This window comes from Triticum urartu, chromosome 3 (genome assembly GCF_003073215.2).
Source record: "Triticum urartu cultivar G1812 chromosome 3, Tu2.1, whole genome shotgun sequence".
In the NCBI taxonomy this organism is placed as follows: domain Eukaryota; kingdom Viridiplantae; phylum Streptophyta; class Magnoliopsida; order Poales; family Poaceae; genus Triticum; species Triticum urartu.
The window spans coordinates 548,588,634-548,609,127 of record NC_053024.1 but is presented as its reverse complement, the minus strand read 5'-3'; the positions used below and the strand labels follow the sequence as shown (position 1 = coordinate 548,609,127).

The 20,494-nt window shown below is 44.8% G+C and overlaps 1 protein-coding gene across 1 annotated transcript; it reads right to left on the bottom strand.

The window, feature by feature from the left end:
• Positions 1-977: 977 nt before the first annotated feature.
• Positions 978-2,244, bottom strand: LOC125548680 (probable carboxylesterase 15). Its single transcript, XM_048712238.1, has one exon. The coding sequence runs from the start codon at positions 2,145-2,147 to the stop codon at positions 1,164-1,166; it is 984 nt and encodes a 327-aa protein (XP_048568195.1). The 5' UTR covers positions 2,148-2,244; the 3' UTR covers positions 978-1,163.
• Between the last annotated feature and the right edge of the window lie 18,250 nt (positions 2,245-20,494).

Sequence of the window (20,494 nt, the reverse complement as noted above, 5' to 3'; positions counted from 1 at the left end):
CCCCGTTGGCCCCCCGCGCATGTCCGGCGGCGTCGGGATGTTTGCCTGGAACAGGAGCCAAGACTCCTGTTCGCGGAGCGATCGGCGGCGGAAGCCGTTGGCCGCGGCCTCATCGCCGGGGAATCGCTCGGCCATCGGGAGAGGGAGGAAGGGAGAGAGAGGGCTCGGCGGCGGCGCTCGGGAGAAGGAGGGCTCGGCGGCGGCGCTCGGAAGAAGTAGAGGGTGGGCTAGGGCTGGTGTGGCTGGTGTAGCCAGAGGTGAGGGAGACCACCAGCTTATATAGCGGCGCCGCCCCGTGTGTACGCGTGCGAGGGAGGGGAGGCGTCGGCGCGCTGCCCCGTGAACGCGCCGCCCGTGAGGAATCACTGGTAAGGCTGACCGGCGGCAGCCTTGCCATTGATTCTCCGCGGGAAACCAAGGTGTTGGGGAAGAAGATGCGCGGTGTCGCTGACGCGGCGGGCCCGCGGCTCTTTCGCGTCAAAACCGCTCGCCCCGACGCCCCAGCGCGCCGGGTTCGGTCTGGGTCCGCCGGCGTTAAATTCGGTCCAGGCCGGTGAAAATCGGGCTCCTAAAAACACGACTGGATTGATTTTTCAGCGTCGGCATGAAAAAAAAATGTTTAGAGAGGCTTTTCTGAGGTGCGGCTGAAGATGCTCTATGTTTTATGCCGGGGTACAGGGCTATAGGCCATGCCGCTCTTGCCTGTATGCGGTTGTCACAGCTATCTGGTTGGAGTCGCACCAGGCCCCCAACCGACGTTCGTTTAGCGAACGGTCAGTTCAGAATTTTGAATTTGGAATCTTGCATTTAAGGCGTTATTATTGCCTGGCATGTACACGTGCCATACGCCATTCGCGTACATCCAGATAGAAACAATTTGTTTGAGTGAGGACCATTTTTTTGAGTCGAGGGAGCATTTTGTTAGAAACAATTGAGTCGAGATTTGAACGTAACTTCAACCATTGCACAACAACACATCCAATCAGAAATGGACTAGATTTATTTCTAGGCTCGATCCAAAGGCAAGCCAACACACAACACTCAACATACAGACACAGTCTCTGACCTCTACCCAGAAGTTCATAACATCGAAACAGCAGCTATCACAGCATCAGGAACAGCAGCGTCATGAGATCACCATCCGTTCACCAGCACATCATCGCTCAGCGGGCGGGGTACACGAACCGCCTGAGGACTCGCATCAACTCGTCGGCCGCCTCGCCGAACGGCTGAAGGACGGAGAAGCCATGCTGCTGCCCCTCGAACTCGACAAGCTCCACGTCCTTCCCCATGTCCTTGAGCCTCGCCGCGTAACCCAGCGAGCGATCACGGAGCACGTCGCCCAACGGCGCCACGACGAGAGCCGGCGGGAGCTCCACCGGCGCGAGGTTGGGGCTCTCCGGCCCGAACGGATTCGCCACCGGGTGGTCCCTGCTCGCCCCAACCGGAAGCGACATGTGCCAGAGCTGGTCGGACAGCTCCAGCGGCAGGAACACGTCCGCCGGCGGGTCTGTCTCCGCAGCCGTGCGCTCGGCGCCGGTGAAGAAGGCAGAGAGGAGTACGTACCCGACGACGCGCACGGGGCTGACCGCGAGGCGCGCCGAGCCGACCTGGACGATGAGGTGGTGGGACAAGTTGGCGCCCGCGGAGACGCCGGAGAGGAACGTCCGGGCGAAGCAGGCCGACTCCGCGAGCCACGGGTCGGCGCCGGCGCCGAGCTCGGCCTGGCCGCGCAGCCAGGAGAGGAAAGCCGCGCCGTCGTCGATGGCGGCGGGGAGGCGGTGCTCGGGGGCGAGGCGGTACTGCACGGACAGCACGACGGCCGGGAGCTCGGCGGCGGCGCGGAGGCAGAACGCGTGGAAGGTCGGCTGGGCGAAGGAGCCGAGGCAGTAGCCGCCGCCGTGGAAGTACACCAGCACCGGGAGCTTGTCGCCGCCGGCCACCACCGAAGTCGGCCTGTAGACGCGGACGCGGAGGCCGTGCGCCGCGTGGTACACCACGTCCTTCCATTCCACGCCGGGGACGTCCGGGAAGGGCTCCTTTGGGCCGAGGACGGACTCGTCGCCGCGGACGACGGAGCCGTCACTCAGGATCTGGACGAGGCCGAGGAGATCCTCCACGACGTGCGGTGCCGTGTCGCCGGCCATGGTGCGGTACGAATACGATGGATGGTTGGCTTGAGCTTTGAGGACACGGTGATTGGTGAGAGTTATAGTGGAGCCATCCAAGTCGGTTAGAGAAAGATCCAAAGCGAGGTTACGTCAGGTCAAATGTCACCCTCGATAATTTGAATCTCACTTTGAATCTCGGTGTGGCGCGGGATTCAAAGCGCGTCGGATAGAATACTACTGAGTCCTCTTCAATGCCGTGGGAAGAAAGGTAGACTAGCTCCGGCGGAAAAAAATAGGCGGCTGCTAGGGATCATCCGGATGATTTTTTAGGCTAACCATACTGGGGAGTAACTTAGACTAGTGACATATACTCTCTCCGTCCGTGAATAAGTGTACGTCTACCTTTTGTCCTAAGTCAAAGCTTTTAAATTTTGACCAATTTTATAAAAAAGAGTAGTGACATATATGATATCTAATTGGTATATTATGAAAGTACATTTCAAAACGGATCCAGTGATAGTACTAATTTAGTGTCATAAATGCTGCTATTTTTTCCTATAAAGTTCGTCAAAACTGTAAAACTTTGACTTAGGATAAAAGCTAAAATTACACTTATTCACGGATGGAGGGATTATATCATAGATTAATATCATAGGTGGTCTATGTTACTACCTCTATAGTTACTACCTTAATATCATAGATTAATATCATATGTGGTCTCATTTATTGCCATGCATGACACATAGTAGCACCATATTTATTATGTTATGGTATTTACCTACTCCCTCCTTCCATCTATATATGGCCTAATGCGTTTTTTAAGGCCGCATTTGACTATTGACAAGATTAATAGTACATGACATGCACTATGTGAAAATTATATCGTTGAAAGCTCCTTTCACACACGAATTTAACGGTGTGCTTTGTGTAAGTTGCATGTCATATATTATTGCTCTAATATTTGGTCAAAGTTAGCCTCGAAAAACACATTAGGCCCTATATAGATGGAAGGAGGGAGTATGTTACTATAAACTTCTCTCTCTTCTTTAATTGTCTGCCACATAAGCATGTTTGCGAGTCCCAAGTACATGATACTACTTATGTTACCCCCATTATGGCCAACCTTAGGCCCTTCCGAGTGCTCCATCATGGACATGTGCTAAGCATGCCACATAAGTGGAAAAATGACATGGCACAATATTTAAGGAGGGGGGAGAGTAGTTTGATGACCCAGGAAGAACCAATGACAAGCGCGAGAACCTAGGCAAACTACTTAAATGAAACAATTTGACCAATACATGAAAGACTTTAGGTGCTAACTCATTAAATAAAGTATGCTTAGCAACAACAAGGTAAGCGCCTATGCATTGGGGTGTTGAGTTGCTAAGGTATTTAATGCACTTAGCACCTCATCTAAGCACCTTTGCATTGAAAGAGGTCTTAGACTAGTCACAGTGGGGAGTAACTTAGAGTAGTAACATGCATATGTTACTAGTCTATGTTACTACCTTCACGGTGGGTAGTAACATATGTGTTGTGTCACGCATCACTTCATTTATTAGGTTGTAGACTCATCTTTTCTTGATATGTGTGATGTTATTGTAACCACTCCCTCCGTCTAGGTGAGTAAATCATCTTAGGTTGTGCACCGCGACCAAGACGAAGAGGAAAATGAGAGAACTTAATGTACTTTTGCTAATTAATAGCATTGCATGCAATAACCTAACTACTGCATGTCATGTTTGGTAGTCTCAACTCATTTAAAGCATGCACGACACACATCTCTTATTGGTTGATATGTCACGAAACAAGAAACGAGGAGTGAGTTAATGTACCATGCCTAAGTGTTTTGGGATTATATGGTTTTCGTAAGGTGACTTACACACCTAGACGGAAGGAGTAGCTATGTTACCACATGTCTCTCTTTCTTTATTAATTACATGCCACATCATCTATTTTGTCTAGATAAGTGTGATGTTACCATCTATGTTACTCCCACTATGGGTAGTCTTAGAGAAATCACCCCCTAGCTAGTCGTCCGATCTGACACTAGATGACGTCGATCGCAGCAGCACAACCTGAGTCTTCCTCCAATCCTCCTCCGATTCCATCCACGCGCATCAGAAAATTACATCGCGCCTCCTCTGAAAACGATGCAGAGAAACACAGCACCCCCACTCATGGCACCCTGCGCTAGCGACCTCGCGACACCGGAGCCACTAGCGACCGCTGCACCGCACCTCCAAAGAGCCCTTGGCGACGGCTGCATCGCAGCTCGAAAGAGCCGCCGGCAAACTGCTACATGGCGGCACTGGGTGCTGCTCCATGGCAACACTGAGCGCGGAAAAAACCTTCGTTGCAGCACCGACGACGCTCCAGCAAAGCTTCATTGTAGCTCCGGCAAAGCTTCATGGACGCCCCGGCGAAGCTTCATTGCAGCATCGCCTGATGCAACGCAACTCTGTTGACGGCCATGGCAGCAAATCGCAGCTCTCTCCTGCTACAACTCAGTCTCGTCGTCACCGTGTAGCAGCATTGCCTGCTGCAGCGCTGCTCTGCCGCCGACCACGGCAGCGGCTCGTAACTCCTCCTGCTCCAAAGCAGCTCCGTCGTTGGCATGGCAGCAGCCTCGTCGTGCATCGCCTGCTGCATGATGACCCACAAGTATAGGGGATCTATCGTAGCCCTTTCGATAAGTAAGAGTGTCGAACCCAATGAGGAGCAGAAGGAAACGATAAGCGGTTTCCAGCAAGGTATTCTCTGCCAGTACTGAAATAAGTGGTAACATATAGTTTTGTGATAAGATAATTTGTAACGAGCAACAAGTAACAAAAGTAAATAAGGTGCAGCAAGGTGGCCCAATCCTTTCTGTAGCAAAGGAAAAGCCTGGACAAACTCTTATATGATGTAAAGCGCTCCCGAGGACACATGAGAATATCGTCAAGCAAGTTTTCATCACGTTCATATGATTCGCGTTCGGTACTTTGACAATTTGGTATGTGGGTGGACCGGTGCTTGGGTACTGCCCTTACTTGGACAAGCATCCCACTTATGATCAACCTCTATTGCAAGCATCCACAACTACAACAAAAGTATTAAGGTAAACCTAACCATAGCATGAAACATATGGATCCAAATCAGCTCCTTACGAAGCAACGCATAAACTAGGGTTTAAGTTTCTGTCACTCTAGCAACCCATCATCTACTTATTACTTCCCAATGCCTTCCTCTAGGCCCAAATAATGGTGAAGTGTCATGTAGTCGACGTTCACATAACATCACTAGAGGAGAGACAACATACATCTCATCAAAATCGAATGAATACCAAATTCACATGACTACTAATAGCAAGACTTCTCCCATGTCCTCAGGAACAAAAGTAACTACTCACAAAGCATAAACATGTTCATAATCAGAGGGGTATTAATATGCATATAAGGATCTGAACATATGATCTTCCACCAATTAAACCAACTAGCATCAACTACAAGGAGTAATTAACACTACTAGCAACCTACTAGCACCAATCCCGGACTTGGAGACAAGAATTGGATCAAGAGATGAACTAGGGTTTTGAGATGAGATGGTGCTGATGAAGATGTTGATGGAGATTGCCCTCTCCCGATGAGAGGAGCGTTGGTGATGACGATGGCGGTGGTTTCCCCCTCCGGGAGGGAAGTTTCCCCGGCAGAACAGCTCCGCCAGAGCCCTAGATTGGTTCCGCCAAGGTTCCGCCTCGTGGCGGCGGATTTTCGTCCGAGAAGATGGCTTATGATTTTTTCCCATCGAAAGACTCCATATAGCAGAAGATGGCCACCGGAGGGCCACCAGGGTGTAACGCCCCAAGACCGTTGCGCTAGGTGTCTTCCAGTTATTCGTTGTCTTTGCCATGTCTTTCGCTTGGGTGTTGCATCTTGTCATGTCATCATGTGCATTGCATCATGTCATAAATCTTTTGCATCTCAACTAAATAATTTGTATGGATCTTTGATCCATTTAAATCGAGGGAATTCACATGGTGATTCTCTTTATAACATATTCCTCCCGATATTAGGGAGCTATATTAAATATTCCATTTTTGGAATCACCTATAACACACTTGCAATAATCACATGCCTTTTTCCCGCTTCAAGTTTGGTCCTCAAACTTTGCCCATAATTTCTTTCATCACTTCCCCGAGCTCCACCTAAATTCTCAACATTTCTGGGCACTTCAAAACCCTAGCCCTAGTTCAAACCATTTGATTAAATTCAAATGAGTTTAAATTCATATCTTTTGATCTTGCCACTTCTAATTTTCTCGGACCATGCATATTTTTGTGAGTTCGGGAAGATTATCCCCATGCTCAAAATCCTTCCCTAACCCTCTCTTTCTTTTCCTCTCTCTTATTTCTTTGCTGTTAAAGGTTTAAGTTTTTTTTAAAGAGAGAGGGAGGAGAGAGTCCAGGCCATCAGCCCCGTAGGCCCATGGGCACCACAGCCCACCAGCTCCATAACCCTAGCTGCCCGATCCCCTCTGCTCGATCCACATCGGTCCCTCTCGTTCATGTCCACCACCGCCACTCTCACCACGCACGCAACCCGATCCCCCAACTCTCCCTCGCAACCTCCTTCTTCCAGGACCAGCGCCCTCCTCTCCTCTCTGCGATCCCCATCTTCCATGTGCGCCACCGCCAGTCTCAACCAGCGCCCCCATCCCAGCACCACACGCCCGTCTCTCCAACGACGTCATGCTCGCAGAAAGGAGCGAGAGCTCCTCGCTCTCAACGCCCATGGCTGCCACGCGCGAGTCCCACCTGCGCCTCGCCCCGCCTTCGTTCGGCTCCCTCGCCGGAGGCCGCCGCCGCAGCCATGCTGGACTTCGGCGACCCGGAGCGCGGCGCCTCCGCCCTTACCATGGGAACCGGGAGTTCGTCCCCGCCTTGGCCGGTTCACAGCCCCGGCCGACCCCACCTCCTGCTGTGGAGCAGCTTCCCGCGACCTCCTCTGCCACAACTCCGGACGGACCGACTCAGTTCCCGCCGCCTCGCCAAGTCCATGGGGCCGCCTCCTTGTGCTCCTTCACCCCGCCTAGTCGTCCGATGACCGGCGTTGTCTCCAGCGCCCACGGGTCCTGTACCATGCTCCTCTCCACACGCGCATGCACCCCTGCTTTGCTCCTACAGACACGCAGCCGCCCATTAGCTCCTGCGATGCCTACTGCCGCCGCTGTTTTTCCTCGGTCAAAGGAACAAACGCCTCCACCGGAGACCGCCAAGACAGTCCAGGATTCGCCAAGTACCACGCCGTCGGTGTCCCTCCAAGTGTGATGTTGGAACGTGCATGACTACGCGGATTCTCCAAGTACCACGACGCCCCCGAAGAGTTCAGGTTCGACAAGTTCGATGACGCTATTGTACAACCACGTTACCGAGACCGGCAAGACCGATGGAACGAAACCGCCAAGTACCTCTATGAACGGATGTGTCAAGGCCGCCTCGGAGATCACCAAGTACACCACCGACAAGACCTTCGATGTCCGAATGAGTGCTGACCGAAACGCCTAAGTACCACTACTTCCACGATGAACGTTGTTCGCCCAGTACACCTTCAGATGGCCAAGTTTCGTTTCAAAATGTTCTACTACATCCGATGTGGATTTCACCAAGTACCACACGGAAACGCCAAGTACCCCCCTAAGCGCGAAGACGCCAAGACCGTTTCGGGATTCACCAAGTACCGCTACCAATGGCTCGAACATCTTTGAAACATGTACCGTCGACCCTTGTAGACCCCATGGACGTCAAGTTCCATGTCGTGACCCCGAACATCTACGGACATGAACCACTACTTCCCTCGACGTCTCGAGAATGTCTACTTCCCCTACACCGCATCGAACTCGAACCCCTCCGTTAACACACGCTTCGAAGGTATAACCCCGAGACGACCGCACGTGAATGAATGCATGTGTGATGTATGAGATGCTCGTGCTTGCCCCGTGCTTGAATTGTCGGTGCACGTTGCCCCTCTTTTGCCTTGTCACCATCGTCAACTCATGGGACACCCGGTATCCGGGAGTGCCCCACCATCTTTTGCACGCATCCGCACACTTCTCCTTTGCATCGGTATCTCAATCGAGTTACCGGAACTGGAACGTTGTCATGACACTGTTTTCGTTATCGTTGCCGTGGCACCCCTTTTCTTTCCACCACGGTGACAAATGCTTCATAATGCTCTTGTCAACTTTTAATAAAAATTGCATAAAACTTGCACATGTCATTCGCATCATGGTAATAACATTTAAATGTTAAAATTGTTGTTGCACCAAATTGATAATTTCATATGGGGATTTACCGGATTTGTTGTTGGTTATATCCGGCCTCATTTAAATTGTTAGATGGTATAGTTTTGTTATGTTTCACCTCTTGCCATGCTTAACAACATTTAATATTGTTGGGTACAAAAACGGGAGAGAACTAAATAAGCCATGTGGTGTTTCGTCAATATGCAACTCGTTGCATATTGAGCTCCATTTAACTTGTAGTATTTGTTTGTGCACTTTGCCATGCCATGCATATTTAAACCGGACATGCATCATACCTGGATGTGCATCATGCCATGATTATGTGGTGGTTGTTTACTATGTTGCTTGCTTCTTTCCGGGTTGCCTCTCGCGTTAGCTTCGGTTTCGTTTCGGAGTTGTGAGGATCCGTTCAACTACGTCCGTTTGTCTTCTTCATGGACTCGTTCTTCTTCCTTGCGGGATCTCAGGCAAGATGACCATACCCTCGAAATCACTTCTATATTTTCTTGCTAGTTGCTCGCTCTTTTGCTATGCCTATGCTGCGATACCTACCATTTGCTTATCATGCCTTCCATATTGTTAAACCAAGCCTCTAACCCACCTTGTCCTAGCAAACCGTTGTTTGGCTATGTTACCGCTTTGCTCAGCCCCTCTTATAGCGTTGTTAGTTGCAGGTGAAGATTGGAGTTTGTTCCATGTTGGAGCATTGATATTTTGTTGGGATATCACAATATCTCTTATTTATATTAATGCATCTATATACTTGGTAAAGGGTGGAAGGCTCGGCCTTATGCCTGGTGTTTTGTTCCACTCTTGTCGCCCTAGTTTCCGTCATATCGGTATTATGTTCCTGGATTTTGCGTTCCTTACACGGTTGGGTTATAATGGGAACCCCTTGACAGTTCGCCTTGAATAAAACTCCTCCAGCAAGGCCCAACATTGGTTTTACCATTCGCCACCTAGCCTTTTCTTTCCCTTGGGTAGGCCTGCCCAAGGGTCATCTTTATTAAACCCCCCGGGCCAGTGCTCCTCTGAGTGTTGGTCCAAACTGAGCGATGTCCGGAGCTACCAGGGGCAACTCTGGGCTGGCCCACCCGACGTCTGGCTCATCCGGTGTGCCTTGAGAACGAGATATGTGCAACTCCTATCGGGATTTGTCGGCACATCTGGGTGGCTTTGCTGGTCTTGTTTTACCATTGTCGAAATGTCTTGTAACCGGGATTCCGAGCCTGATCGGATCTTCCTGGGAGAAGGAATATCCTTCGTTGATCGTGAGAGCTTGTGATGGGCTAAGTTGGGACACCCCTGCAGGGATTTGAACTTTCGGAAGCCGTGCCCGCGGTTATGGGCAGATGGGAATTTGTTAATGTCCGGTTGTAGAAAACCTAAACCCTAACTTAACTAAAATGCATCAACCGCGTGCGTAACCGTGATGGTCTTTTCTCGACGGGGTCCGGGAAGTGAACACGGTGTTGGAGTTATGTTTGACGTAGGTTGTTCTAGGATCACTTCTTGATCATAGATTCTCGAACGTGCTTTGCCTTCTCTTCTCGCTCTCTTTTGCGTATGTTAGCCACCAAATATGCTAGTCGCTTGCTGCAGCTCCACCTCATACCTTTTACCCTTCCTATAAGCTTAAATAGTCTTGATCGCGAGGGTGTGAGATTGCTGAGGCCCCGTGACTCACAGATACTTTGAAAACTAGTTTGCAGGTGCCGATGATATCGTGCAGGTGACGCACCAAGCTCAAGGAGGAGCTCGATGAAGTTCGTGTTCGTTATGTTGTTCCGTTGCCAGTTGATCAGTAGTGGAGCCCAGTTGGGTCGATCGGGGATCTGTGTAGCATTTGGGGTAGTCTTCTTTTATTTTGGTTCTGTAGTCAGACCTTGTGTGTATCTGGTTGATGTAATGTTATATTCATGTATTGTGTGAAGTGGCGATTGTAAGCCAACTATGTATCTCTTTCCCTTATGTATTCCATAGGTTGTGTGAAGATTACCTCACTTGTGACATTGCTTTCAATGCAGTTATGCCTCTAAGTCGTGCTTCGACACGTGGGAGATATAGCCGCATCGAGGGCATTTCACAAGGGGCCCATGAGGTAGGGGGGCGCGCCCAGGGGGGTAGGGCGCGCCCCCACCCTCGTGGGCAGGATGTGGCCCCCCTGGTGAAGTTCTTGCTCTCAGTATTTTTTATATATTTGGAGAACATCTTCCGTGAAGTTTCAGGACTTCTGGAGTTGTGTAGAATATGTCTCTAATATTTGCTCCTTTTCCAGCCCAGAATCCCAGCTGCCGGCATTCTCCCTCTTTATGTAAACCTTGTAAAATAAGAGAGAATAGGCATAAGTATTGTGACATAATGTGTAATAACAGCCCATAATGCAATAAATATCGATATAAAAGCATGATGCAAAATAGACGTATCAACTCCCCCAAGCTTAGACCTCGCTTGTCCTCAAGCGAAAAGCCGAAATCGAAAAATATGTCCACATGTTTAGAGATAGAGGTGTGGATAAAAATAAAATACGAACATGAGGGCATCATGATCATTCTTAGAACAACAACTCATATAATTCTTTGTCATATAATCTCTAATGCTAGAGTAATAATTCAATCACAATATCAAGTATGAATCGTAAACTTCATTAAAAACTAACAAACTACAATCTCAGTCATCGAAGCAATTGCAATTTATCATAACATAGGAAAGAGTCAATGTATAAGAGCTTTTCAGCAAGTCGACATACTCAACTATCATATAATCTTTCACAATTGCTGACACTCACGCAATACTTATGGGTATGGAGTTTTAATCGGACACAGAGAAAGATAGGGGATTATAGTTTTGCCTCCCAACACTTTACCTCAAGGGTAATGTCAACAGTAATAGTTCATGAAAACTCACATCCAATTAGCCATATATACCAGGATCTTTCCAACATATTGTGCTTGCCAAAGGATAAAGTGTAAAAAGGAAGGGTGAAAATCACCATGACTCTTATGCAATGTAGGAGATAAAAGTAAAATATAGGCCCTTCGTAGAGGGAAGCAGAGGTTGTCAAGCGCTTTTATGGTTGGATTCACAAAATCTTAATGCGAAAGAACGTCACTTTATATTGCCACTTGTGATATGGACCTTTATTATGCAGTCTGTCGCTTTTATTACTTCCATATCACACGATCGTATAAAGCTTATTTCCTCCACACCAATAAATCATACATATTTAAAGAACAATTTTTATTGCTTGCACCGATGACAACTTACTTGATGGATCTTACTCAATCCATAGGTAGATATGGTGGACTCTTATGGCAAGACTGGTTTAAGGGTATTTGGAAGCACAAGTAGTATCTCTACTTGGTGCAATGAATTTGGCTAGCATGAGGGGGAAATGCAAGCTCATCATGTTGGAAGATCCAAGCCAATATAATTCATCTCAGATGTAAGAAAATATAACCCATTACGTTGTCTTCCTTGTCCAATGTCAACTCTTTAGCATGTCATATTTTAATGAGTGCTCACAATCATAAAAGATGTCCAAGATAGTATATTTATATGTGAAGACCTCTCTTTCTTTATTACTTCCTATTAATTGCAACGATGACCAAAACTGTGTTTGTCAACCCTCAACAACTTTTATTCATCATACTCTTTCTATGTGAGCTCATTACTCTCCATAAGACTCACATGATCTCTTTGTTTCTTTCTATTTCTTTCTCTTTTCTTTTATTCACTTAGGATCATGGCAAAATAATCAAGCCCTTGACTCAACACTAATATTTATTATATAGCTCACGGACTCGATTACATAGAAGGATAATAAAGCAAAACTCACAGCTAGATCACACTAAGAACTTTTATTCTACTAGATCAAGATATTACCAAAAGGATCGAACTAAGAAAAACGGTAAAGATAAAAGTGATGGTGATATGATACTAGGGCACTCCCCCAAGCTTGGCAGTTGCCAAGTGGAGTGCCCATACCAGATACTCAATTCTTCTTTGTTGGTGGAGACGGTGGTGATTTTGTTGATGGCGTAGGCTTGTCGTCCTTCTTCCAAGGCATAGGCTCACCGTCATAGAAGGATGACCGAGTCTCCAGGATCCTCAAATCTGCAGCCAAACTCATCCTTTTGAATCTATATTCATACTCACAGTTTTGGTTTTGCAGGTCATACATTTGAGCTTGAAGGTGCTCGATTTTCTCGTGAAGCTTGAAGATGGTCTCCCCGATGTTGTCGGCATCCAGCTTGTGTTTGTTGGTGAATTCTGCGATCATCATGTAGTTGGAGTTGAGTCCACACTCCACCATCCCCTGACATTTAAAAACTTGTTGCTCCATTGCTTCGAGCCTCGTCTCCACGCTTCTGGTCCCCTTCGGTCCCTCAGCATCACGGATGTGCAGCAACCCATCACGCATCTCAATGGTTTGAGGGTGTCTCTACACCTCCGCGAGGTAAGGGTTGATGACCTTCTCGAAGAACTTGTCCTTGGGAGCACTTGGAGACATCATGATAATCTAGATTTGTCAGAAAAACAGCTCGAAACAAAGACAGGAGATTTTTGCGTGATAAGAGAGTCAAAACCCCCGGGAGATTATATAATGAATTTTTACCGACCAAAATACGTGTCGTGTACGAAAATGGAGTCCAGAGAGCACACATGGTGCCCACGAGGTAGGGGGGCGCACCCAGTAGGGTAGGGCGCGCCCTCCACCCTCGTGGAGCCCTCGTGTCCTTCCCGAACTGCTACTTATTTTTCTATTTTTCTAATTATTCCAAAACGAAGAAATATTGCCTTAAAAACTGTTTTGGAGTCGGTTTACTTACCGTACCACATACCAATTCCTTTTTGGAGTCTGAAACATTCCGGAAAGTGTCCCTTATGTATTCCTCTGGGGTTACAGTTTCAATAACATTGGTTTCAACATTTATGGGATTACCTGAGATATAGTGTTTGATTCTTTGACCGTTCACCACCTTCGGGTTTGTGCCTTCGAAGTTGTTGATTTTTATGGCACCGGAACGGTAGACCTCCTCCATAACGTAAGGACCTTCCCATTTAGAGAGAAGTTTTCCTGCAAAAAATCTTAAACGAGAGTTGTATAGCAATACATAATCACCTACATTAAACTCACGCTTTTGTATCCTTTTGTCATGCCATCTTTTAACTTCTTCTTTAAACAACTTGGCATTTTCGTAGGCTTGGGTTCTCCATTCATCAAGTGAGCTAATATCAAATAACCTCTTCTCACCAGCAAGTTTAAAATCATAATTAAGTTCTGTAATAGCCCAATAAGCCTTGTGTTCTAGTTCAAGAGGTAAGTGACATGCTTTTCCATAGACCGTTTTATACGGAGACATACCCATGGGATTTTTATATGCAGTTCTATAGGCCCATAATGCATCATCAAGTTTCTTGGACCAATTCTTTCTAGACCTATTAACAGTCTTTTGCAAAATTAATTTGAGTTCTCTATTACTCAATTCTACTTGACCACTAGACTGAGGGTGATAAGGAGATGCAATTCTATGATTAACATCATATTTAGCAAGCATTTTATGGAAAGCACCATGAATAAAATGTGAACCACCATCAGTCATTAAATATCTAGGGACTCCAAACCTTGGAAAAATAACTTCTTTAAGCATTTCAATAGAAGTGTTATGATCAGCACTACTAGATGGAATAGCTTCTACCCACTTAGTAACGTAATCAACAGCAACTAAAATATGTGTATAACCATTAGAGGAAGGAAAAGGTCCCATATAGTCAAAGCCCCAAACATCAAATGGTTCAATAACAAGTGAATAATTCATAGGCATTTCTTGACGTCAACTAATATTACCAATTATTTGACATTCATCACTAGATAAGACAAACTTACGGGCATCCTTGAAGAGAGTAGGCCAATAAAAACCAGACTGCAGTACCTTACGTGCAGTTCTATCTCCAGCATGGTGTCCTCCATAAGCTTCGGAGTGACACTTGCGTAGGATCTGTTCATGTTCATGCTCAGGTACACAACGTCTAATAACACCATCTACTCCTTCTTTATAAAGATGTGGGTCATCCCAAAAGTAATGCCTCAAATCATAGAAGAACTTTTTCTTTTGCTGGTATGTGAAACTAGGTGGTATAAACTTAGCAACAATGTAATTAGCATAATCAGCATACCATGGATCAATATGAGAAGCATTTATGATATTTAATTGCTCATCAGGAAAGCTATCATCAATAGGTAGCGGGTCATCAAGCACATTTTCTAACCTAGACAAGTTGTCTGCAATGGGGTTCTCAGCTCCTTTTCTATCAACAATATGCAAATCAAATTCTTGTAGCAAGAGAACCCATCTAATAAGTCTAGGTTTAGCATCTTTCTTTTCCATAAGATATTTAATAGCAGCATGATCAGTGTGAATAGTTACTTTAGAATCAACAATATAAGGTCTAAACTTATCACAAGCAAATACAACTGCTAAGAATTCTTTTTCAGTGGTAGCATAATTTCTTTGAGCATGGTCTAGGGGTTTACTAGCATATTGAATAACATTTAGTTTCTTATCAACTCTTTCTCCTAGAACAGCACCTACAACATAATCACTAGCATCACACATAATTTCCAAGGGTAAATTCCAATCAGGTGGCTGAATAATAGGTGCAGAGATCAATGCTTTCTTAAGTATTTCAAATGCTTCTACACAATCATCATCAAAGACAAATGGTATATCTTTTTGTAATAAATTAGTCAGAGGCCGAGAAATTTTTGAGAAGTCCTTAATGAACCTCCTATAAAAACCGGCATGACCAAGGAAACTTCTTATACCTTTGATGTCCTTGGGACGTGGCATCTTTTCAATAGCATCAACCTTGGCTTTATCAACTTCAATACCTCTTTCAGAAACTTTATGCCCCAAGACAATACCTTCATTAACCATAAAGTGGCACTTTTCCCAATTCAAGACAAGATTAGTTTCTTCACATCTCTGCAAAACTCGATCAAGGATGCTCAAGCAATCATCAAAAGAAGATCCATAGACAGAAAAGTCGTCCATGAAAACCTCACAAATCTTTTCACAAAAGTCAAAGAATATAGCCATCATGCATCTTTGAAAGGTAGCAGGTGCATTACATAAACCAAAAGGCATACGTCTATGCTACCTCTTTTAGCACTGCGTTGATTTTCCCCGAAGAGGAAGGGATGATGCAGCAAAGTAGCGTAAGTATTTCCCTCAGCTTTTGAGAACCAAGGTATCAATCCAGTAGGAGGCTACGCATGAGTCCATCACACCTGCACAAAACAAATAAATCCTCGCAACCAACGCAAATAGGGGTTGTCAATCCCTATAGGGACACTTACGAGAGTGAGATCTGATAGATATGATAAGATAATATTTTTGGTATTTTTATGATAAAGATGCAAAGTAAAATAAAGGCAAAGTAAATAGCAAAGTAAATAACTAAGTAGTAGGAGATTGATATGATAAAGATAGACCCGGGGGCCAGGTTTCACTAGTGGCTTCTCTCAAGAGCATAAGTATTCTACGGTGGGTGAACAAATTACTGTTGAGCAATTGACAGAATTGAGCATAGTTATGAGAATATCTAGTTATGATCATGTATATAGGCATCACGTCCGAGACAAGTAGACCGACTCCTGCCTGCATCTACTACTATTACTCCACTCATCGACCGCTATCCAGCATGCATCTAGAGTATTAAGTTAAAAACAGAGTAACGCCTTAAGCAAGATGACATAATGTAGAGGGATAGACTCATGCAATATGAAGAAAACCCCATCTTGTTATCCTCGATGGCAACAATACAATACATGCCTTGGTGCCCTTACTTTCATCGGGCAAGGACACCGCAAGATTGAACCCAAAGCTAAGCACTTCTGCCATTGCAAGAAAGATCAATCTAGTAGGCCAAACCAAACTGATAATTCGAAGAGACTTGCAAAGATAACCAATCATACATAAAAGAATTCAGAGAATATTCAAATATTATTCATAGATAGACTTGATCATAAACCCACAATTCATCGGTCTCAACAAACACACCGCAAAAAGAAGATTACATCGAATAGATCTCCACAAGAGAGGGGGAGGACATTGTATTGATATCCAAAAAGAGAGAAGAAGCCATCTAGCTACTAACTATGGACCCGTAGGTCTGAGGTAAACTACTCACACTTCATCGGAGGGGCTATGGTGTTGATGAAGAAGCCCTCCGTGATCGATGCCCCCTCCGGCGGAGCTCCGGAACAGGCCCCAAGATGGGATCTCGTGGATACAGAAAGTTACGGCGGTGGAATTAGGGTTTTGGCTCTGTATCTGATCGTTTGGGGGTACGTGGGTATATATAGGAGGAAGAAGTACGTCGGTGGAGCAACAAGGGCCCCACGAGGGTGGAGGGCACGCCTGGGGGGTGTAGGCGCGCCCCCCTACCTCATGGCCTCCTGTTACGTGTCTTGACGTAGGGTCCAAGTCTCCTGAGTTGTATTCGATGAGAAAATCATGTTCCCGAAGGTTTCATTCCGTTTGATATTCCTTTTCTTCGAAACCCTAAAACAGGCAAAACAGCAATTCTGGGCTAGGCCTCCGGTTAATAGGTTAGTCCCAAAAATAATATAAAAGTGGATAATAAAGCCCAATAATGTCCAAAATAGTAGATAATATAGCATGGAGCAATCAAAAATTATAGATACGTTGGAGACGTATCAGTCTATAAGCAAAAGTACCAAAAGGGCATGTAAAAGTAGTCTTTGATTGATCTTTGGCTGACACAGGTATTTGAGAGAAACCAGAATAACCATCTAGAAAGAAAAAATGTGTATGTTTGGACAATCTTTCTAGCATTTGATCGATAAAAGGTAAGGGGTAATGATCTTTTTTAGTAGCCTTATTTAATTTGCAAAAATCAATTACCATCCTATAACCTGTAATAATTCTTTGAGGAATCAATTCATCTTTATCATTAGGAACAACAGTAATACCTCCCTTCTTAGGGACACAGTGGACAGGGCTTACCCACTGACTATCAGCAACGGGATAAATTATACCTGCCTCAAGGAGCTTTAGTATCTCCTTTCTTACCACTTCTTTCATTTTAGGATTTAGCCGGCGTTGATGATCACGAACTGGTTTAGCATCTTCTTCCAAATTAATTTTATGTTGACATAGAGTGGTACTAATGCCCTTAAGATCATCAAGAGTATACCCAATAGCAGTGCGGTGCTTCTTCAGAGTTTTCAATAATCTCTCTTCCTCATGCTCGGAAAGATTAGCACTAATAATAATAGGATATATATTTTTCTCATCAAGATAAGCATATTTAAGAGTATCAGGTAACGGTTTAAGCTCAAACACGGGATCACCCTTGGGTGGAGGAGGATCCCCTAGGATTTCAACAGGTAAATTGTTTTTCAGAATAGGTTCCTGTTTAAAGAATACTTCATCTAATTCCCTTCTTTCATTCATAAACATGTCATTTTCATGGTCTAGCAAATATTGTTCTAAAGGATCACTAGGAGGTACGGCAATAGAAGCAAGACTAATAATTTCATCCTTACTAGGTAATTCTTCTTCACGGTGTTGTCTACTAAATTTAGAAAAATTAAATTCATGAGTCATATCATCTAAAACGATAGTAACAACATCTCGTTTGCAATCTATGGTAGCATTAACAGTATTTAAGAAGGGTCTACCAAATATAATGGGACAAAAGCTATCTTGTGGGGAACCAAGAACAAGAAAATCAGCAGGATATTTAGTTTTCCCACACAAGACTTCAACATCTCTAACAATTCCCATTGGTGAAATAGTATCTCTATTGGCAAGTTTAATTGTGACATCAATATCTTCCATCTCAGCAGGTGCAATATCATGCATAACTTCTTTGTATAAGGAATAAGGTATTGCACTAGCACTAGAACCCATATCACATAAGCCATGATAAAAATGATCTCCTATTTTAACAGAAATAACAGGCATGCCTACCACAGGTCTAGGTTTATCTTTATCACGGGGTTTAGCAATTCTAGAAGTTTCATCACAGAAATAAATAACATGCCCATCAATATTATCAGACAAGAGATCTTTAACAATAGCAATATTAGGTTCAACTTTAACTTGCTTAGGAGGTGTATATGTTTTAATATTACTTTTACGAACCACAGTTGAAGCTTTAGCATGATCCTTTATCCTAACAGGGAAAGGTGGTTTCTCAACATAAGAAGTAGGAACAATAGGATCATTATAAGTGATAGTCTTTTCTTCAACTTTAATAGGTGCAGCTACTTTTACTTCTATGGGAGGATGATATTTAAACCACTTCTCCTTGGGGAGATCAACATAGGCAGCAAAAGATTCACAGAAAGAAGCTACTATCTCAGAGTCAAGTCCATATTTAGTGCTAAATTTACGAAAAATATCGGTATCCATAAAACATTTAACACAATCAAAACTAGGTGTCATACCTGACTCCTTACCATTGTCGAGGTCCCAATCTTCAGAGTTGCGTTTAATTATTTCCAATAAATCCCGTTTGAATTCAATAGTCTTCATCATAAAAGAGCCAGCACAAGAAGTATCAAGCATGGTGTGATTGTTACCAGAAAGCCGAGCATAAAATTTTTGAATAATCATTTCTCTTGAGAGTTCATGATTGGGGCATGAATATAACATTGATTTAAGCCTCCCCCAAGCTTGAGTGATGCTTTCTCCTTCGCGAGGCCAAAAATTATATATATAATTGCGATCACGATGAACAAGGTGCATAGGATAAAACTTCTGATGAAATTCCAATTTCAATCGTTTGTAATTCCAAGACCTCATATCATCACATAGCCTATACCATGTCGATGCATCTCCCCTCAAAGATAAAGGGAAGACCTTATTCTTAACAACATCTCCGGGTACACCTGCAAGCTTAAATAATCCACAAACTTCATCCACATATATCAGATGTTCGTCAGGATGTTTTGTTCCATCTCCTAAAAAAGGATTAGCTAGCAGTTTTTCTATCATACTCGAAGGAACTTCAAAGCAAGCATTTTCATTTTCATTTTCATTTTCAGTAGGTTCAGTAGGTTGAGGAGCAACTCTTTGCTCTACTGGTCGGGGTGAAGATACCCCAAACAAGCCCCTCAGAGGATTACCTTCCATGGTAATAAGTGACAGTAAATTTCAGCACACTATATAAATTTTTCCTTACCAAATTCCACCTACCAAAGGCGCATCACTCCCCGACAATGGCGCCAGAAAAGAGTCTTGATGACCCACAAGTATAGGGGATCTATCATAGTCCTTTCAATAAGTAAGAGTGTCGAACCCAACGAGGAGCGGAAGGAAATGATAAGCGGTTTCCAGCAAGGTATTCTCTGCCAGTACTGAAATAAGTGGTAACAGATAGTTTTGTGATAAGATAATTTGTAACGAGCAACAAGTAACAAAATTAAATAAGGTGCAGCAAGGTGGCCCAGTCCTTTCTGTAGCAAAGGACAAGCCTGGACAAACCATTATATTATGTAAAGCGCTCCCAAGGACACATGAGAATATCGTCAAGCTAGTTTTCATCACGTTCATATGATTCGTGTTCGGTACTTTGATAATTTGGTATGTGGGTGGACCGGTGCTTGGGTACTGCCCTTACTTGGACAAGCATCCCACTTATGATTAACCTCTATTGCAAGCATCCGCAACTACAACAAAAGTATTAAGGTGAACCTAACCATAGCATGAAACATATGGATCCAAATCAGCCCCTTACGAAGCAACGCATAAACTAGGGTTTAAGCTTCTGTCACTCTAGCAACCCATCATCTACTTATTACTTCCCAATGCCTTCCTCTAGGCACAAATAATGGTGAAGTGTCATGTAGTCGACGTTCACATAACATCACTAGAGGAGAGACAACATACATCTCATCAAAATTCGAACGAATACCAAATTCACATGACTACTAATAGCAAGACTTCTCCCATGTCCTCAGGAACAAAAGTAACTACTCACAAAGCATAAACATGTTCATAATCAGAGGGGTATTAATATGCATATAGGATCTGAACATATGATCTTCCACCAATTAAACCAAC

Coding starts and splice junctions, on each gene's coding strand:
- LOC125548680 (XM_048712238.1), bottom strand. CDS start 2,147: ATGGCCGGCGACACGGCACCGCACGTCGTGGAGGATCTCCTCGGCCTC.